Source organism: Ursus americanus, chromosome 2, assembly GCF_024610735.1.
Source record: "Ursus americanus isolate L20-20 chromosome 2, mUrsAme1.1.p, whole genome shotgun sequence".
Lineage (NCBI taxonomy): Eukaryota > Metazoa > Chordata > Mammalia > Carnivora > Ursidae > Ursus > Ursus americanus.
In genome coordinates this window covers 42,728,297-42,742,299 of record NC_142128.1, presented here as the reverse complement: position 1 = coordinate 42,742,299, position 14,003 = coordinate 42,728,297, and the positions used below count along the sequence as shown (strand labels likewise).

At 59.5% G+C, this 14,003-nt stretch overlaps 1 protein-coding gene across 2 annotated transcripts; it reads left to right on the top strand.

Annotated features, from left to right (window-relative positions):
* Window positions 1–4,724: 4,724 nt before the first annotated feature.
* Window positions 4,725–13,961, top strand: SH2D2A (SH2 domain containing 2A). Of its 2 annotated transcripts, XM_045784194.2 has the most exons (9): window positions 4,725–4,839; window positions 5,376–5,590; window positions 6,263–6,444; window positions 7,052–7,141; window positions 7,291–7,459; window positions 10,705–10,848; window positions 11,040–11,336; window positions 12,864–13,035; window positions 13,508–13,961. In XM_045784194.2, exons 1-8 carry the CDS (start codon window positions 4,806–4,808, stop codon window positions 13,029–13,031), a joined length of 1,299 nt encoding a protein of 432 aa, XP_045640150.1. In that variant the 5' UTR covers window positions 4,725–4,805; the 3' UTR covers window positions 13,032–13,035; window positions 13,508–13,961. The 2 variants fall into 2 exon arrangements, with proteins under 2 accessions (XP_045640150.1, XP_045640149.1); XM_045784193.2 differs by having other exon boundaries at window positions 12,864–13,961.
* The last annotated feature ends 42 nt before the right edge of the window (window positions 13,962–14,003 follow it).

Sequence of the window (14,003 nt, the reverse complement as noted above, 5' to 3'; positions counted from 1 at the left end):
GGCTGGGAGCCCCCCATGGCTCCACAGTGCCCAGTAGCCAAAGACAAAGCGCCCCAGCTAGCACCCCTCCACTTGGTCCCCCGGGGCTCCCTACCCTTCCCGCTCACTCATGTCCAGAGGACTCAGGGGCTTAGGGCCCCACATCCTCAACCACTTCCCCCTCCACCCTCCTCTACCCATCCCTGCTACTTTATCCTGAAGATCACCTGTTCACCCGTAAACCCACTCCCTCAGTGACCACCTCCTCTCTGAAAGTTTTCTTGGCCTCGTGAAACCTGGCTACAGGCAGAGTGGCCCACTCCCCACCCCCCCACCCCGGCTTCTAGTTAATTCCTATCATTCTTTTTTTTTTTTTAAGATTTTATTTATTGACTTATTTGACAGAGATAGAGACAGCCAGTGAGAGAGGGAACACAAGCAGGGGGAGTGGGAGAGGAAGAAGCAGGCTCCCAGCAGAGGAGCCCGATGTGGGGCTCGATCCCAGGACTCCAGGATCACGCCCTTACAAAGGCAGACGCTTAACGACTGCGCCACTCAGGCGCCCCTATACCTATCATTCCCAATCACAGGAGTTGGTTTGCCTGTGTATCTCCCCCGCCCTCGGTCTTACTTATCTCACGGGCTCCAGCGCGGAGCAAGCTTTCCACGGACGCTGCTGACTGTCTGTCTGTCTTCGGGAAAATATCCATCCAGATCCTCGGCCCATGTTTTAATCAGATTGCTTGGCTATTTGCTGTAGAGTGTTAGGAGTTCTTTATATATTTTTTATCTTAATCCCTTAGCAGAGATAGGATTTGCAAATATTTTCTCCCATCCAGTAGGCTACCTCTTCATTTTGTTGGTGGTTTCCTGCTGTGCAGAAGCTTTTTAGTTCGCTGAGTCCCACGTGGTTGGTTTTGCTGTTGTTGCCTCTGTTTTGGGGGTGAAGCCCGTAAAGCTATCCCCAAGACTGATGTCAAGGAGCTTAGCACTTCAGTTTTCTAGGAGTTACATGGTTTCAAGTCCTATGCTTTTAATCTCAGGTCTTTAATCCATTTTTTTAAAGATTTTATTTATTTATTTGAGAGAGAGACAGAGCACACGAGCAGGGGTGAGGGGCAGAGGGAGAAGCAGACTCCCCTCAGAGCAGGGAGCCCGATGCGGAACTCGATCCCACGACTCTGGGATCATGACCTGAGCCGAAGTCAGACACTTCATCGACTGAGCCCCCCAGGCGCCCCTCTTTAACCCATTTTGGGTTAATTTTTGTTGATGGCATTAGATCGGGGTCCAGTCTCATTCTGTCCAGTATCCCAACATCACTTATTGACGGGACCGCCCCCCCACCCCGTGCGTATCTTGGCTCCTTGGTCATACACTGATTGGCCGTAAGTGCTCGGGTTACCTCCAGCCTCGCTCTTCTGCCCCTGGAGCTGGGCGTCTGTGCCAGACCAGCACCATTCTGCTCTGATCACGGCAGTTTCATGATACAGTTTGAAATCAGGAAGCATGATGCCTGCAGCTTTGTTCTTTCTCAAGATTGTCTTGGCAACTCGGAGTCTTTGTGATCCCGTACACATTTTAGAATTGTTCGTTCTACTTCTGTGAAAAGTGCCACTGGAATCTCGATGGGCCTGCACCAGATCCACAGACGGCTTTGGGCAGTAGGACATTCACCCACGCCTTCTCAGCACAGCCCAAGCCGCATGCCCCCTGAAACTGCCCTCCTCTCTCTTTTTTTTTTAAAGAGTTTATTTATTTATTTGACAGAGAGAGAGACAGCCAGCGAGAGAGGGAACACAAGCAGGGGGAGTGGGACAGGAAGAAGCAGGCTCCTAGCAGAGGAGCCTGATGTGGGGCTCGATCCCAGAACGCCGGGATCACGCCCTGAGCCGAAGGCAGACGCTCAACAACTGCGCCACCCAGGCGCCCCTGCCCTCGCCTCTTGGCCTCCACGCCCTGTCACCCCTGTCAGAAGGCAGCTCTGTCCCCTGAGGCCCTGGAGGATGAACATGGCTCTGGGCATGACGGCTTTGAATTGCCGAGTAGTATCTGCCCGCCTTAGGATGCCAGCTCCTCGCGGGGAGAGGACGGGCTTTGACATTCGGTGTGTGGACGGTATCCCGTCCCCTCAAAACTCGTATATTGAAGCCCTAACCCCCGCTGCTACTATATGGGGAGGTAGGGCCTTTAAAGAAGTAATTACGGTTAAAAGGGGTCATCAGGGTGGGGTCCCGATTGGCTAGGATGGGCGTCCCTGTGAGGAGAGGGAGAGACACCGGGGAGAGTCCCCCAGCTGCCCTGCACGTGTGCAGAGGACGGGCCGTGTGAGGACACAGCAAGGAGGCAGCCATCTGCAGGCCAGGAAGAGAGTTCTCACCAGAAACCAACCCTGCTGGCACCTTGACCTTGGAATTCCAGACTCCAGAACAGTGAGAAAATCAACTTCTGTCGTTTATGCCCCCCAGTCTGTGGTATTTCATTACGACAGCTCAGACTAATACATGTGGGGCCTCAGAGAAAGCGGCCTGGGGCAGGGGGCGGGGGGCACCATACAAACCATCTTGATCTCTGCCCAGCGGCGTGCAGGGCTGAGGGGCTCCCAGACCCCAGCCTCCACAAGCCCAGCCAGAGGGGAGGCCTGCAGCCTGACTTTGCCCCAGCAGAAGGGGACAGTGCTTGACGGGGCCCCTCACAGTGCCAGGAGCTGGCAGGAAAGACGGGAAGCCGCCCTTGAGCCACTCCTCTGTGTCAGACAGACCCTCTGCGGGCTCAGCACCTGCTTACTGGGGGGATCCCACAGCCACCCCTCCAGAGAGGTGTTCTCGCCCCAGTTCCCAGATGGGGCGCCTGAAGCTTGGAGGGATGGAGCGATTGCCCAGGCTGACCCTGGCACGAGGGTAGAGGGGGACGAACACACAGGTAAAGGGGACAGAAAGTCACAGCCTCAGAGAGACTAAGCCTCTCCCAACACCCTCCATCCGACGAGAGAGCCGGTCTGCACTGGGACAGAGCTGCGGTGGGAGGGTGAGCTGTACCTGGGTCTCAGAGATCCCTGCACCTGCCTGGGCCCAGGCCTCCAGACAAAGAGCGTGGGAGGGACTCCATTTGAAAGGTGAAAAATGCTTCTGTTGCAATTGTCGCAAAGCGCATCAGAGTGGCGGGCAGGGTTTCCAGGATGGGGCTGTGCTGAGCAGAGCCAGCCACGCGGCAGCTCGGAGCGGAGAACCGGCCTCCGATGGGCCATCACAGTACAGGGAGGGGTCTGGGGAAGATGTCCAGGGCACCTCTCAGTCTCATCGCCAACCCCTGGGGTCTGGGAGCTGGTTAAGGCCACAGTGTTTCAGGAGGAGGGAGCAGGCAGCTGGGGGAGGTGAGGCCCTGGGGTCTGGGCCGGAAAGCACTCCCCTGCCCGGAGCTGGTGGGCAAGTAGCTCTTCGGGCTGTAAGCCAGGCGTCCAGGCTCCTTCCTGGGCACAGGGCAGCAGACAACCAAGCTCCAGGAACCAACGCGGCAGCCCCGAAGCCAGCCCAGCCCCGACCACACACTCCCCTGCACCTGCCCGCACGCCGTGCCCATTCCCTCGTACACGCATTTGCAATGCTAGTGCCACTTCTAGAAACGCCTCTGCCCACCTTCTTCCACCCTACTCTCCCTCCATGACTCCGCTCACCCTCCTCTGAGGTCCCAGCGCCCCACGCACGCATGCGCACCAGGCCAGCCGGGCTCCCGCAGCGCCAGCCCTCACCACCGCGTCCTCACGGGGAGCATCTGTTGGCAGGCCCGGCTCCCCCACCTGACACCTTGAGGCAAGATCCTTTTGCTCTCTGGGTTCTTGGCACCAAGAATAGTGCCTGGCACTTAGTCCTGGACCGTTGGCATAAATCATGGTGAAATTAGTAAAGGAAGATCTAGTTTCTAATTTCAACTTCTGAGACGCTGGAACACCTGGCCAGGGCACATAACTTCTCTGAGCTTCAGTGTACCCTTCTGGGAAATGGGGGTAATGTTCCCTGTCCCTTTACTGGAGAGCATCAAATGAGACAGCAATGGGATTGGTCTCTGGTGTGGCAGGAAGTATAAGCACACCGCGACTTTAAGAAGTCAGCATCGATGTTACAATTACTGCTACTAATGCTGCTTCTGATCAGCACCTGCTCCCCCAGGACTGTCCCTCCTTCCCCCAGGATTGCTGGGTTTTGCCCTAACCCAGCTTCGTTATCTGCTGGAAGGGGAAGCCAGGCCCCCTCCCTCCCACCCCTTTATCTCACAGATTTCCTATGAATTCAAAAAGTCTTCCAGAGGTCTGCCCCACATCCTTCCTGTTGCAACCCTGCCCCCTTCACTCCTCATGTATCCTAAGAGCATAATCCTGTGTAGGAATCTCCCAGGAGCCCAAAGCCCAGTCCCTTATTAGGGCTTATCCTTTTGAGGCTGACATCCCCATTGCTACTGCTCAGAACCGAAGCTGAGGGAGAGACAGGGAGGGAGGCAGAGGGAGAAAAGGGAGTCCTGGTCTGGAGTGAAGGATTGGAGGGAGAAACAGGAGGGATTGAAGTCAGATGGCAGTCAGGACTTCCCAAAGCCTGAGCGCAGAATGACACAAATACCCACCACCACCTGCAGCGGTCTGGCTTCCGGGGGAGGGACAAGTGTCTTACGGCTTTCCATGACGCGGGTCCTCTGCCAGGGCTAGGGCTGTGGGTAAGGCGACATTTCCTGCCCTCGGGGCCCGGGGTGAGAGAGATGAGTTGCTGAGTGTGCACATCTTTCCAGAGCACAGACACACACCCTGCTGTGGGGGCTCCGTTCCCAGGCCGGGCCCCATGGAGTTCCCCCTGGCCCAGATATGCCTCCAAGGTAAGTGTGAGGTCGGAGACTGTGGGTGGAGGGACATCCAGACCCCCACGACCCCTGCCGTCTCCAGGCCTGAGCTCCCACTTCAGGGGTGAAGGGCCCCGCCCCGAGCCAGAGCTGGCACAGCCGACTGGCAGGGTGCCCACGGCTCCTTCTCCTTCTCCGGCGCCAGTCCACTCCGCCCTGGGGGCATAGGTGGCTGGGTCTGCTGAGTGCTTCTCAGAGAGGAGGGAGCAGGACGACGAGGCCCGGGGGGCAGAGGATCTTGGCCACAGAGAGAGGTCACGCCACCGCCCGTACCCCGCACCCCTCACCGTGGGCATCTCTGCTCCCCCACACCCGTCTCCCTGGCCAGCCAGGGACTCCTGGGCTCCTTACTCCTCCCCCTTGAGAGACCCCCTGTGGCCCTCCCTGCATTTCTCCTCTGGTGACTGTCCCTGTCCTCTAGGTCCCTGGTCAGAAGCACGAGAGGCCCCTGGGAGGCTGGGGGAGAGGCAGTCCGTCCCAAGAAACCCCAGCTGTCCTCTTTGTGCTAACAGGAAGCGGCAAAGCCCCTGCGCCTACCTTCAGCACCTTCCAGCCCGTGGAACTGTCCCACAGGAGCTGCCAGGACGTGGGCTTGCTTCAGGGGCCCAGACTCCAGGCCCTGAAGGCTGAGGAGGCCCCGCTCGGCCCCAGGGTCCCAGCCGTCCACGCTGCTGTGAGTGGGACCCCGGCTGGCACAGCATCCACCTTGGCTCCCATCCCCCCACCGGTGAGGATTTGCAGATGGACAAAGACCAACAGGGAGAAAGCAGGATTGATCTGGGGCTGCCACCAGGGCTAGGGCACCGGGGGGTGGGGTGGGGAGATGGGGAGCATCTCCCTCACGCTATAGTGTCCCCTCACTGTCCCTCGGACGCTGGGGCCGAGTCTGCGGGTGACCAGGGTACAGGGTACAGAGTCCCAGAAGCAGGCATCTGCACCTCTGTCCGTGGTGTTCACCTGCCCAGCGCATCCGGGCCTCAGCCCCTCTCACCCAGCGGGCCGTTAGGAAGTCCTCCCCATGATCCAGCCCAGCCCCTCCCAGGGGAGGGTGAGCCCTCCCTCATTCTGTCTTCTGGGCTGATAGGCACCATCATGGGCCTCGGCCTGCAGGCCAGGGAATGATTTCCTGTCCTTCTGAAGGCCTCACCCTCGTGTAAGCTCAGGTTAAGAGCTCACTGTGACTGGGTTAAAGGCCTTCAGGCCCAGAGTGAAGTGGACAGAAATTCCCTGGAAACCAAAGCAGGTGGAACTGAAGGAGGGGTTTTAAGCTGGACCCCGAGAGGCACATTCTGGGCAGCTATAGCCTAAAATGGGCACCTGGGCTGGAGGCTGGCTGGCATCAGGAGGAAGCCCATGAATCAGGGCTATTTCCCCCTTCTTGAACTTTCCCCCATTGCAGGCATCACCTCAACCCCCAGGGGCTGCCTCCAGCCCAGAGGATGCTGGGAAAGCTGAGGAGGTGCTCGAGGAAGGCCAGTCCCTGCAGGCTGAGACCCGGGCTTGGTTCCAGAAGACCCAGGCCCACTGGCTCCTGCAGCACGGGGCAGCCCCCGCCTGGTTCCACGGCTTCATCACCCGGAGGTGAGTCACAGTGGCGGAAAGGGGCCCAGAGAGGCGTAGGGCAAGTCCTGGGCCCCGGGGCCAGCAGCAGTGCATGGAGGCTGCAAGCCCAGCCCCGAGTCCTGCAGGCTCCCCGGCCCGTGTCTGAGGCATCTGTCCTGAGGCATGTCCCTGCAGAGGCTGCAGCCTACTTGCTCTGGGGCCTCCACTTCACTCCTATCTCTAGGCTTCCAGTCTCATGTTTCCCCCAGTCTCCCAGCCTCCCTGCCTCTCCAGCCTCTGCTCTTCCTTGTCTCCCTGGTAGGCTGTCCCTCCTGCATTTCTCAGCTTTGCTTCTCTTCTTCCAGTTCAGCCTGTGACTTCGGAAATCTACAAGTCTATTACCACTCCAGGGCACCCCCACCAGGCAGCCCTCCAGGATGAGGCTGCAGGAAGATGCAGGGCTGGGAGATCTCCTGGGTGGGACCCCTGGCCGCTGTGCTCTCCAGACCCTGCTTGAGACAGCAGACCCACGTCCTGTCTGCCATTCCCTCCCTCCTCCCCACTTGAGCCCGCTGGCTGGGGGTTGGGGTCTGCCTGAGAGAGGGGACATGCCCCAGGCTGGAAGAGCCTTCTCCATGGCCCACAGGGAGGCTGAGAGGCTGCTGGAGCCCAAGCCCGAGGGGTGCTACTTGGTCCGGTTCAGTGAGAGCGCTGTGACCTTCGTGCTGACCTACAGGTGGGAGCAGGGACAGCTTAGGCAACGCCCAGCGGCGGGCCGGTGGGCTGGGTGCTCCTGACACAAGAGGGGCGGGGCCGGCTGGGAGGGAGGGCCTGGCACGGTGAGCGGTGAGCGGTGAGCAGCTCTGATCCGACGGCACCCTCCAGGAGCCGGACTCGCTGCCGCCACTTCCTGCTGGCCCAGCTCCGAGACGGGCGCCACATGGTGCTGGGCGAGGACAGTGCCCACGAGAGGCTGCAGGACCTGCTGCAACACTACACGGCGTGCCCGCTCAGCCCCTACGGGGAGATGCTCACAGAGCCTCTCGTCCGCCAGGTACGCCCAGCCCCCAGCCCCAGGGACCCCGGCTGCAGAAGCCGCCTTCTCATCCCAACCTGCAACCCAGCCATAGGTCCCTTGTCCATCCTGTGCTCCCAGGAATCCCTTCGAGAGGGATGAATGCCAGGGGATGGGTCCTCCAGGAAGCAGCCCACCCACACAAAGACAGCAGGCACACGGGGTCAGGACTATTTACTGAGTACACAGCAGGCCCTGGAAATAGAACCGTGGACAAGACAGACGGGCCTCAAACCCACAGAGCTCACTTACCAGCAGCAAAGACAGAATAGTAAGAGCAATCAAGTGTGATGAGAGAGGAAATGCGGAGTGAGTGGCACTGGGCCCACATGGTGGGCAGCGTGTCAGGGAGTACCTCCCCGAGGGTGGCCAGGCGGTTCCGAGGACCACCATGCACCAAGCGGTGGTCTGGGCACTGGAAATCCAGCCGAAACAACTGACCAAAACAACCCTGCCTCCTGGAGCCTACATTCTAGTGCGGAGACAGCAATGCCGTGAGACAGATAAACACATAATCCATAATGTGCCCAGTAATGACAAACACATGCTAAGAAGACAGGGAGTGACAGGGTTGGGGCTATTTTATGTAGGGACATCAGGGAAGGCTACTCCAGTAAGGGGACATTTGAATGCGGTCTGGATGAAGGAAGGGAAGGAACCGTGCAGACAACTAGAGGAAAAACGTTCTAGGCAAAGGGAACAGCAGGTACAAAAGCCCTGCGGTAGGAGGCTGCCTGACGTGTCTGAGGACGAGTGAGAGCAGCCAGGAAGTAGCCTGGGTGGATAGGTAGGAAGTGAGACCAGAGGTGAAGGAAGGGGGCCCTGTAGACTCTCATATGGCTTTTGGACTTTATTCTGAGTGAGGTGGGGATGGCACCAGACCGTCATGCTGAGGAGGGACATGACCTGGCAAGGGAGGCACACAGGGGACAGACAGAGGTGACTACAGTACTTTGGGTGAGCCGATAGCAGCCTGGGCCAGGGGGCGGAGTGCAGAGTGTGGGGCTTTTTGTTAAGATTTTGTTTATTTATTTGAGAGAGAGAGAGAGAGACAGCTCATGCACAAGAGCCGGGGGCGGGGGGGGGGGTGGAGAGGGACAAGCGGACTCCTCCCTGAGTGGGTGGGGTTCCATCCCACGACCCCAAGATCATGACCTGAGCCCAAACCAAGAGTCGGACGCTCACCTTAAGGAGCCATCCGGGCGCCTTGCAGGGTGTCTTCTAAAGGAGGAGTTGGCAGAGTTTTTGCAGGATTGGGTGAGGAGTGTGCGGAGATGGTGCTGCCATTGACTGAGGCGAGGGAAGCTGGGGGAGGGGCAAACCCGGGGGGGTGGTGGGCTGCAGATCAGGGGCTCAGTGCCACATGCACAGTTGGAGATACCGGGTCAATATTCAAATGGGGATGTCAAGGGTCCCCTGGCTGGCTCAGTCGGTAGGTCATGTGACTCAGCTTGGGGTCATGAGTCGAAGCCTCACATTGGGCATAGAGTTTACTCTAAAAAATGGGCATGTCGGGGTGTCTGGGTGGCTCAGTCAGTGAAGTGTCTGACTCTTGATTTCATCTCAGGTCATGATCTCAGGGTCATGAATTCGAGCCCCGTATTGGCCTCCATGCTCAGCGGGGAGTCTGCCTGAGATTCTCCCTCTCCCTCTGCCCTCCCCCCTCCCCAAATCTTTGTTTCAAATGGGGATGTCCAGCAGGCAGTTGAAGTATGTGGGTCTGGAGTCTGGGACAGAGGTCTGGGCCGGAGATCATCAACATATAGAAGGATTGATTGTAAAGCAGGAGGGATGAAATCTCACTCAGGAGGGAGTGTTGGTGGAAAAGAAAGGAATACCAAGTGTCCAGCATTTTGAGTTTGCAGAAATGAGGACAAACCTACAAAAAAAATTAAGAAGGATCAGCCAGCGGAAGAGGAGAAAAACCAGGAGCTCGTGGTGCTCCGGAAGCCAAGCTAAGAAAATGCCCCACAGAAGGGAGTGTCCTGCACTGACCACCAGCCTTGGCCAGGAGGAGCTCCCTGGGGACCCGAGTCAGCTCAAGGAAGCGTGTCTGTGGGACTGTGCTGTGGGCAAGTGTTGTGTGGACCTTCGTGAGGAATGGAGGACACGAAGATTCCCCAGCGGTGGGAACAGGGGCAGGGAAGTCTGGAGGTGAGGGCAGCCGCTGCCCTGGAGAGCTGGAGGCAGAGCTGTCATGTGCCGGCTGTCCGACCAGGTCTCGAAGGGTCTTGTCACTGCACTCCTCTGGAGTCTGGACATCCCCCTGGAGGACAGGCAGCCACCGAAGGACTGCTAGGGGAAATTCTTCCGCTCACTCTGGCCTTGGAGTGAAGACTGCCTTGCAGGGCGAGATGAGGCAGGGGAGGACTTCGGAGGCCTGAGCTGGGGTCGTGGCAGTGGCACTCAGAGAAGTGTGCAGCTGTCAAGTTGTCGAGGCAGTGGAGGGAGCAGGGCCTGCGCACCATGAGACCTGGGGGGGCTGGCTCCTAAGGGGCTGTCTCAGCAGCAGGGTGGGGGTCATAAAGGGACTGCAGAGAGGGGAGGGAGGAGGGGCAGGGAAAGAGAATTCTGACGTGGATCCATGAAGCCCACAGTGCTCACACACCTCTAGACGTGGACATGGACTTGCTGGGTCTCGAGGAGCATGAGGAAAGCACTGTGGCCTGTGGACAGCTGAACTGGGGGCTGAACAGAAGCCGGGGGGCCTGTGGAAAGCTAAACTCTCAGCTACAGCCCAGCTGCCCTAGGAAGGGACCCTCCCACTGTAAGGTTCATCCTCCTGGAGGCGGTCTCTCCACCCCTAAAATTTACAGCTTAAACCTCCATAAAGTACTCCTCTGGCTCCTGCAGAACTAAACACGGGCATGGCCATCTGGGGGATCTGTCCCCATGCTGAACATTTTTACGCTAAAGCCTTGTGAAGCCTTGTTGCATTTTTACAAACACAGGCACAAACAGAGCCTGGCCTGGCCAATGTTCCAGGTGGAATGAAGGTCAAGGCTAGACACAGCATGCGAACAGAGCTACTTTCCCCCCCACCCCCGTTGGTCCCCTTGCCATCTCCATTCCCGGTTCCTCACCCAGGGAACCCCACCAGCCCACATTTCTGTGCCCCTCCCCCACACATCCTCCACCAGCACTGGCTTGTTCTGTCCTCCTCCACCCACTGGCCACCCCCCTCCCCACCATCCCTCCTGTACCAAATCCCTCTTTCCCAGCAGACGCCTGAGCCTGCAGGACTTTCCCTGAGCTCTGAAATGCCAGACTCTGGAAACAAGGATCCACACCCTCAGTATAGCCCGATCGTCAGAAAGTTGCAGAACGTGACCCCAACGCAGAAGGAGGGGACCGGGGAGCCCAAGGAGGTATTGGGCTGGAGGGACTGAGGGAGGGGAAGGGCGTGCGGCAAAAGGCGGGTCCAGCGCGGGGCGGGGCCTTCCGGAGGGGAGGGGCCTCGGTATGTGGGCGGGGCCCCGGGGGCTGCAGCCTCCGCCCCACCTGCGAGGCTCTGACGCCCCCTCCTACCCGGCCGGGCCTTCTTTCCCGGTCTCCCCAGCCGCCCAGGCCCAAGCCTCCCGTGCCCGCCAAGCCTCAGCTGCCCCCCGAAGTCTACACGAGCCCGGCCCCGCGGCCCCGCCCGGCCCCGCCCCCCAAGCCCTCCAACCCCATCTACCAGGAGCCCGACGAACCCATCGCCTTCTACGCCATGGGGCGGGGCAGCCCCGGGGAAGCCCCCAGCAACGTGTACGCGGAGGTAGAGGCGCAGGTGCCTCAGGGCCCTGCGGACCCGCCCTGCGTCCTCGGGCATCCCGCCCTGCGCAAGTGCAGGTCCAGGCCGGTCCAGGGGGGCCAGGTAACGGGGTGCAGGAGGGGGCGGGCCGCTGGGAGGACGTCCTGAAAGCCGGACTGGGGAGGGCAGCGAAGGTGTTCAGAGTGGATGCCGGACTCAGGGTGAGGGTCCGAGGTCTGAGGTCGCATGGGGGAGACAGAGGCTCCGTCGGCCAGGGGCCCTTTTCCGGGCCCAGAAGTGTCTCCCTGCCCTCTCCCTGCAGTCACTGGGCCCGGCCTCCTCTGCGTCAACCCCCTCCACTTCTCAGAGGCAATGAGGCCTTCACCTCAGCCCTCCCCCAGCGGAGCCTGCATTTTGGTCTCTGTCCCTCTCACCCAGTCCGGGCCACCTATACCCCGTTCTGCGCCATGAATCTTGGCTCCAGCCGTCATCCTGTCTCCCTGGTTGGAACCTGGGCCTGTCCGGCTCTGGCTCCCTACCCTCCCTTTCACAGCCCCACCATCCTGAAGAGAAGAGCACTTGGAGTCCCTGGTGTCATCTCAGATGAGCTCAGGGGAGGGGGCACCTGCATGCCTCTCCTCCACACACTCCCCCTTCCCACTTCCACCCCTCCCACCTCCCTCCAATCAGTGCAAGTCAGTGTCCCAGTCCAGGGCTGCCTTTGACCTCCTGGCCACTCCCAGCCTCTCCCTGGGCTTCTGCCCCCTCCACAGGCCCATCCCCACCCTCCCTGCGATGCAGCAGGCCTGCCTCAGCCCCTGAGCGTGTACCCTCACCCCCTCCCCTGCTGTGGCACTAGAGACGAGCCAGCAGCCCACCCGTCCGTGTCCACTGCCCTCCAGGCTCCCGCTCAGCCCCCAGCAACCCACGGCCTCCTGAACGCAACACAGCAACCTGATCTCATCCTTCTCCCCGGACTCTCCTCTATCTCCCAGCCACCTGACTATCCAAGCCAGAACCCTCCCCACCCCGACTCCTCATAGGCCCTGATTCCTGGTGGGTCCCTTTCCCCAGTTTCAGCCTCATCATTGCTCATCGGAATTTTCCCAGAGATTCTTAGCTGGTCTAACCACCAATCTTGCCACTTCTGATCCACTCTGCCCCAAGGAAGCCAGAACGATCTTTCTCCAACAGCCACCTGGCCCATGCAGCCCTCCATACTGGCGGAGGCGGGGGACCACCTCCTCGCCTCCCGCTGCCCGGTGACCTTCTAGTCATCCTCCAGACCAGCCTGCCCTTCCCCTCCCCTCCAGACTTCCCAGACATGACCGCAGTGGCCATCCACTGTGCTTTCGACACACTCGCCACGCCACTGGTCCCCTGGGACACCTGTCTCCCCTCTTCCGCAGCAGAGTGCAAGCTGCCTGAGAGCAGGGGCTGAGACTTACTCATCTGTTCCCAGAACACCCAGTACCGTGCCTGGCACAGAGCAGGTGCTCAGGAAATGGTTGCTGAGTGAATGTGAGGGGTTTAGATCTCCCCTGCGCAGGCCCACACCCATTAGGACCAGAGAACAGCCCTTGAGGGGACAGATGGGCCTGAGAGGCAGAGGGTAGAGGGTGTGACCTCAGATCATCCTTCTCTCCGCAGAACCCAGGTGCCCGGCAACCGCACGCTGAGAACTCTGTGACCGGACAAGGCCCTCCCGTGCCCCACCAGCCCCTGCCCTGCTGGGGGCACACCCTCCCCCACAAGCTTTCTAGACAGAGGACAGAGGACAAAGGACAGACATGGCTTCCCCTGGGGCCTCCTCAATAGCCTGGTGAGTCTGAGCTGGGGGAGGATAACCTAGAAGGATAACACCAGGCCCACAGACCTTTGCACACCAGATGCCCTTCTCAGGAAGTGTGTGTGGAACAAACCATAGGCCATCAGAGCTAGCAAGGACCTCAGCCGTCATCTACTGCAAAGATGGCGCAAAGGTGTCATCTTGCATGCCAACTGCCATCCATTGGTCGTGGCTGCCTGGAGCCCTGCACTGGGAAGGATGTTCTGGTCATCTCCGCACTCAGCAGAAAAGAGCATCATGATTGATTAGTGATGTCTGCCACGGGCAGGGAGGCAAGAGGAGCAGTGTGTCCTTTGCCGTTACTGATCCAGGCCAAGTCCCTGGCCGTGCAGATAAGGAGACAAAGCCTGAGGGGGATAGTTGGCCCAAGCCGAGGACTAGAACCCAGGCTTCCTCTTCCCCTGTCTGGCACTCTGTCTCTTACCCCGCATCCTCCTCTCCACAGGAAATGTCTGAGATTTCCTCAGATAGGAAATCTGGCTACTTTCCAGAGTTCCACAGCACGGAGGTCTGGGTGCCAGTTCCCTCCTCCAGATCCCACCTCGGCCCTGTTCTCTGGACAGGTCTGGGCCCCCCAGAGAAGCCTGGAGTTCGAGGAGCAAAGGTGGACCTGGCTCCCTAGTAGGGACACACACACTGGTTCTGTCCCAAGTCCCCGAGAATCCGGCAGCTCGGTGACCCACAGGCCTCTGAGGAAGTGTGCTAGGGCGGCCCTGCTGCCCCCCACTGCCCTGGCTTCTCCTCCCGGAGTCCGATTTCCTTGGCCCTCTGAGCCTTTGGGTCTGGGCCCTGGTCCAATGCTGCTGTTGTCTGAGGAATGGTTTGGCGAGAACAGATGTTAGAACTTGTTTGTTGATTCTTGTCTGGCTAATAAATCATCGCCAACCACCTCCCCCCACAGGGATCCGAGTGCTCCAGTCTCCTTCTGTCTCACACTCTCT

Coding starts and splice junctions, on each gene's coding strand:
- SH2D2A (XM_045784194.2), top strand. CDS start 4,806: ATGGAGTTCCCCCTGGCCCAGATATGCCTCCAAG. Junction 5,591..6,262: donor TGGCTCCCATCCCCCCACCG/GTGAGGATTTGC, acceptor CCCCCATTGCAG/GCATCACCTCAACCCCCAGG. Junction 6,445..7,051: donor CACGGCTTCATCACCCGGAG/GTGAGTCACAGT, acceptor CATGGCCCACAG/GGAGGCTGAGAGGCTGCTGG.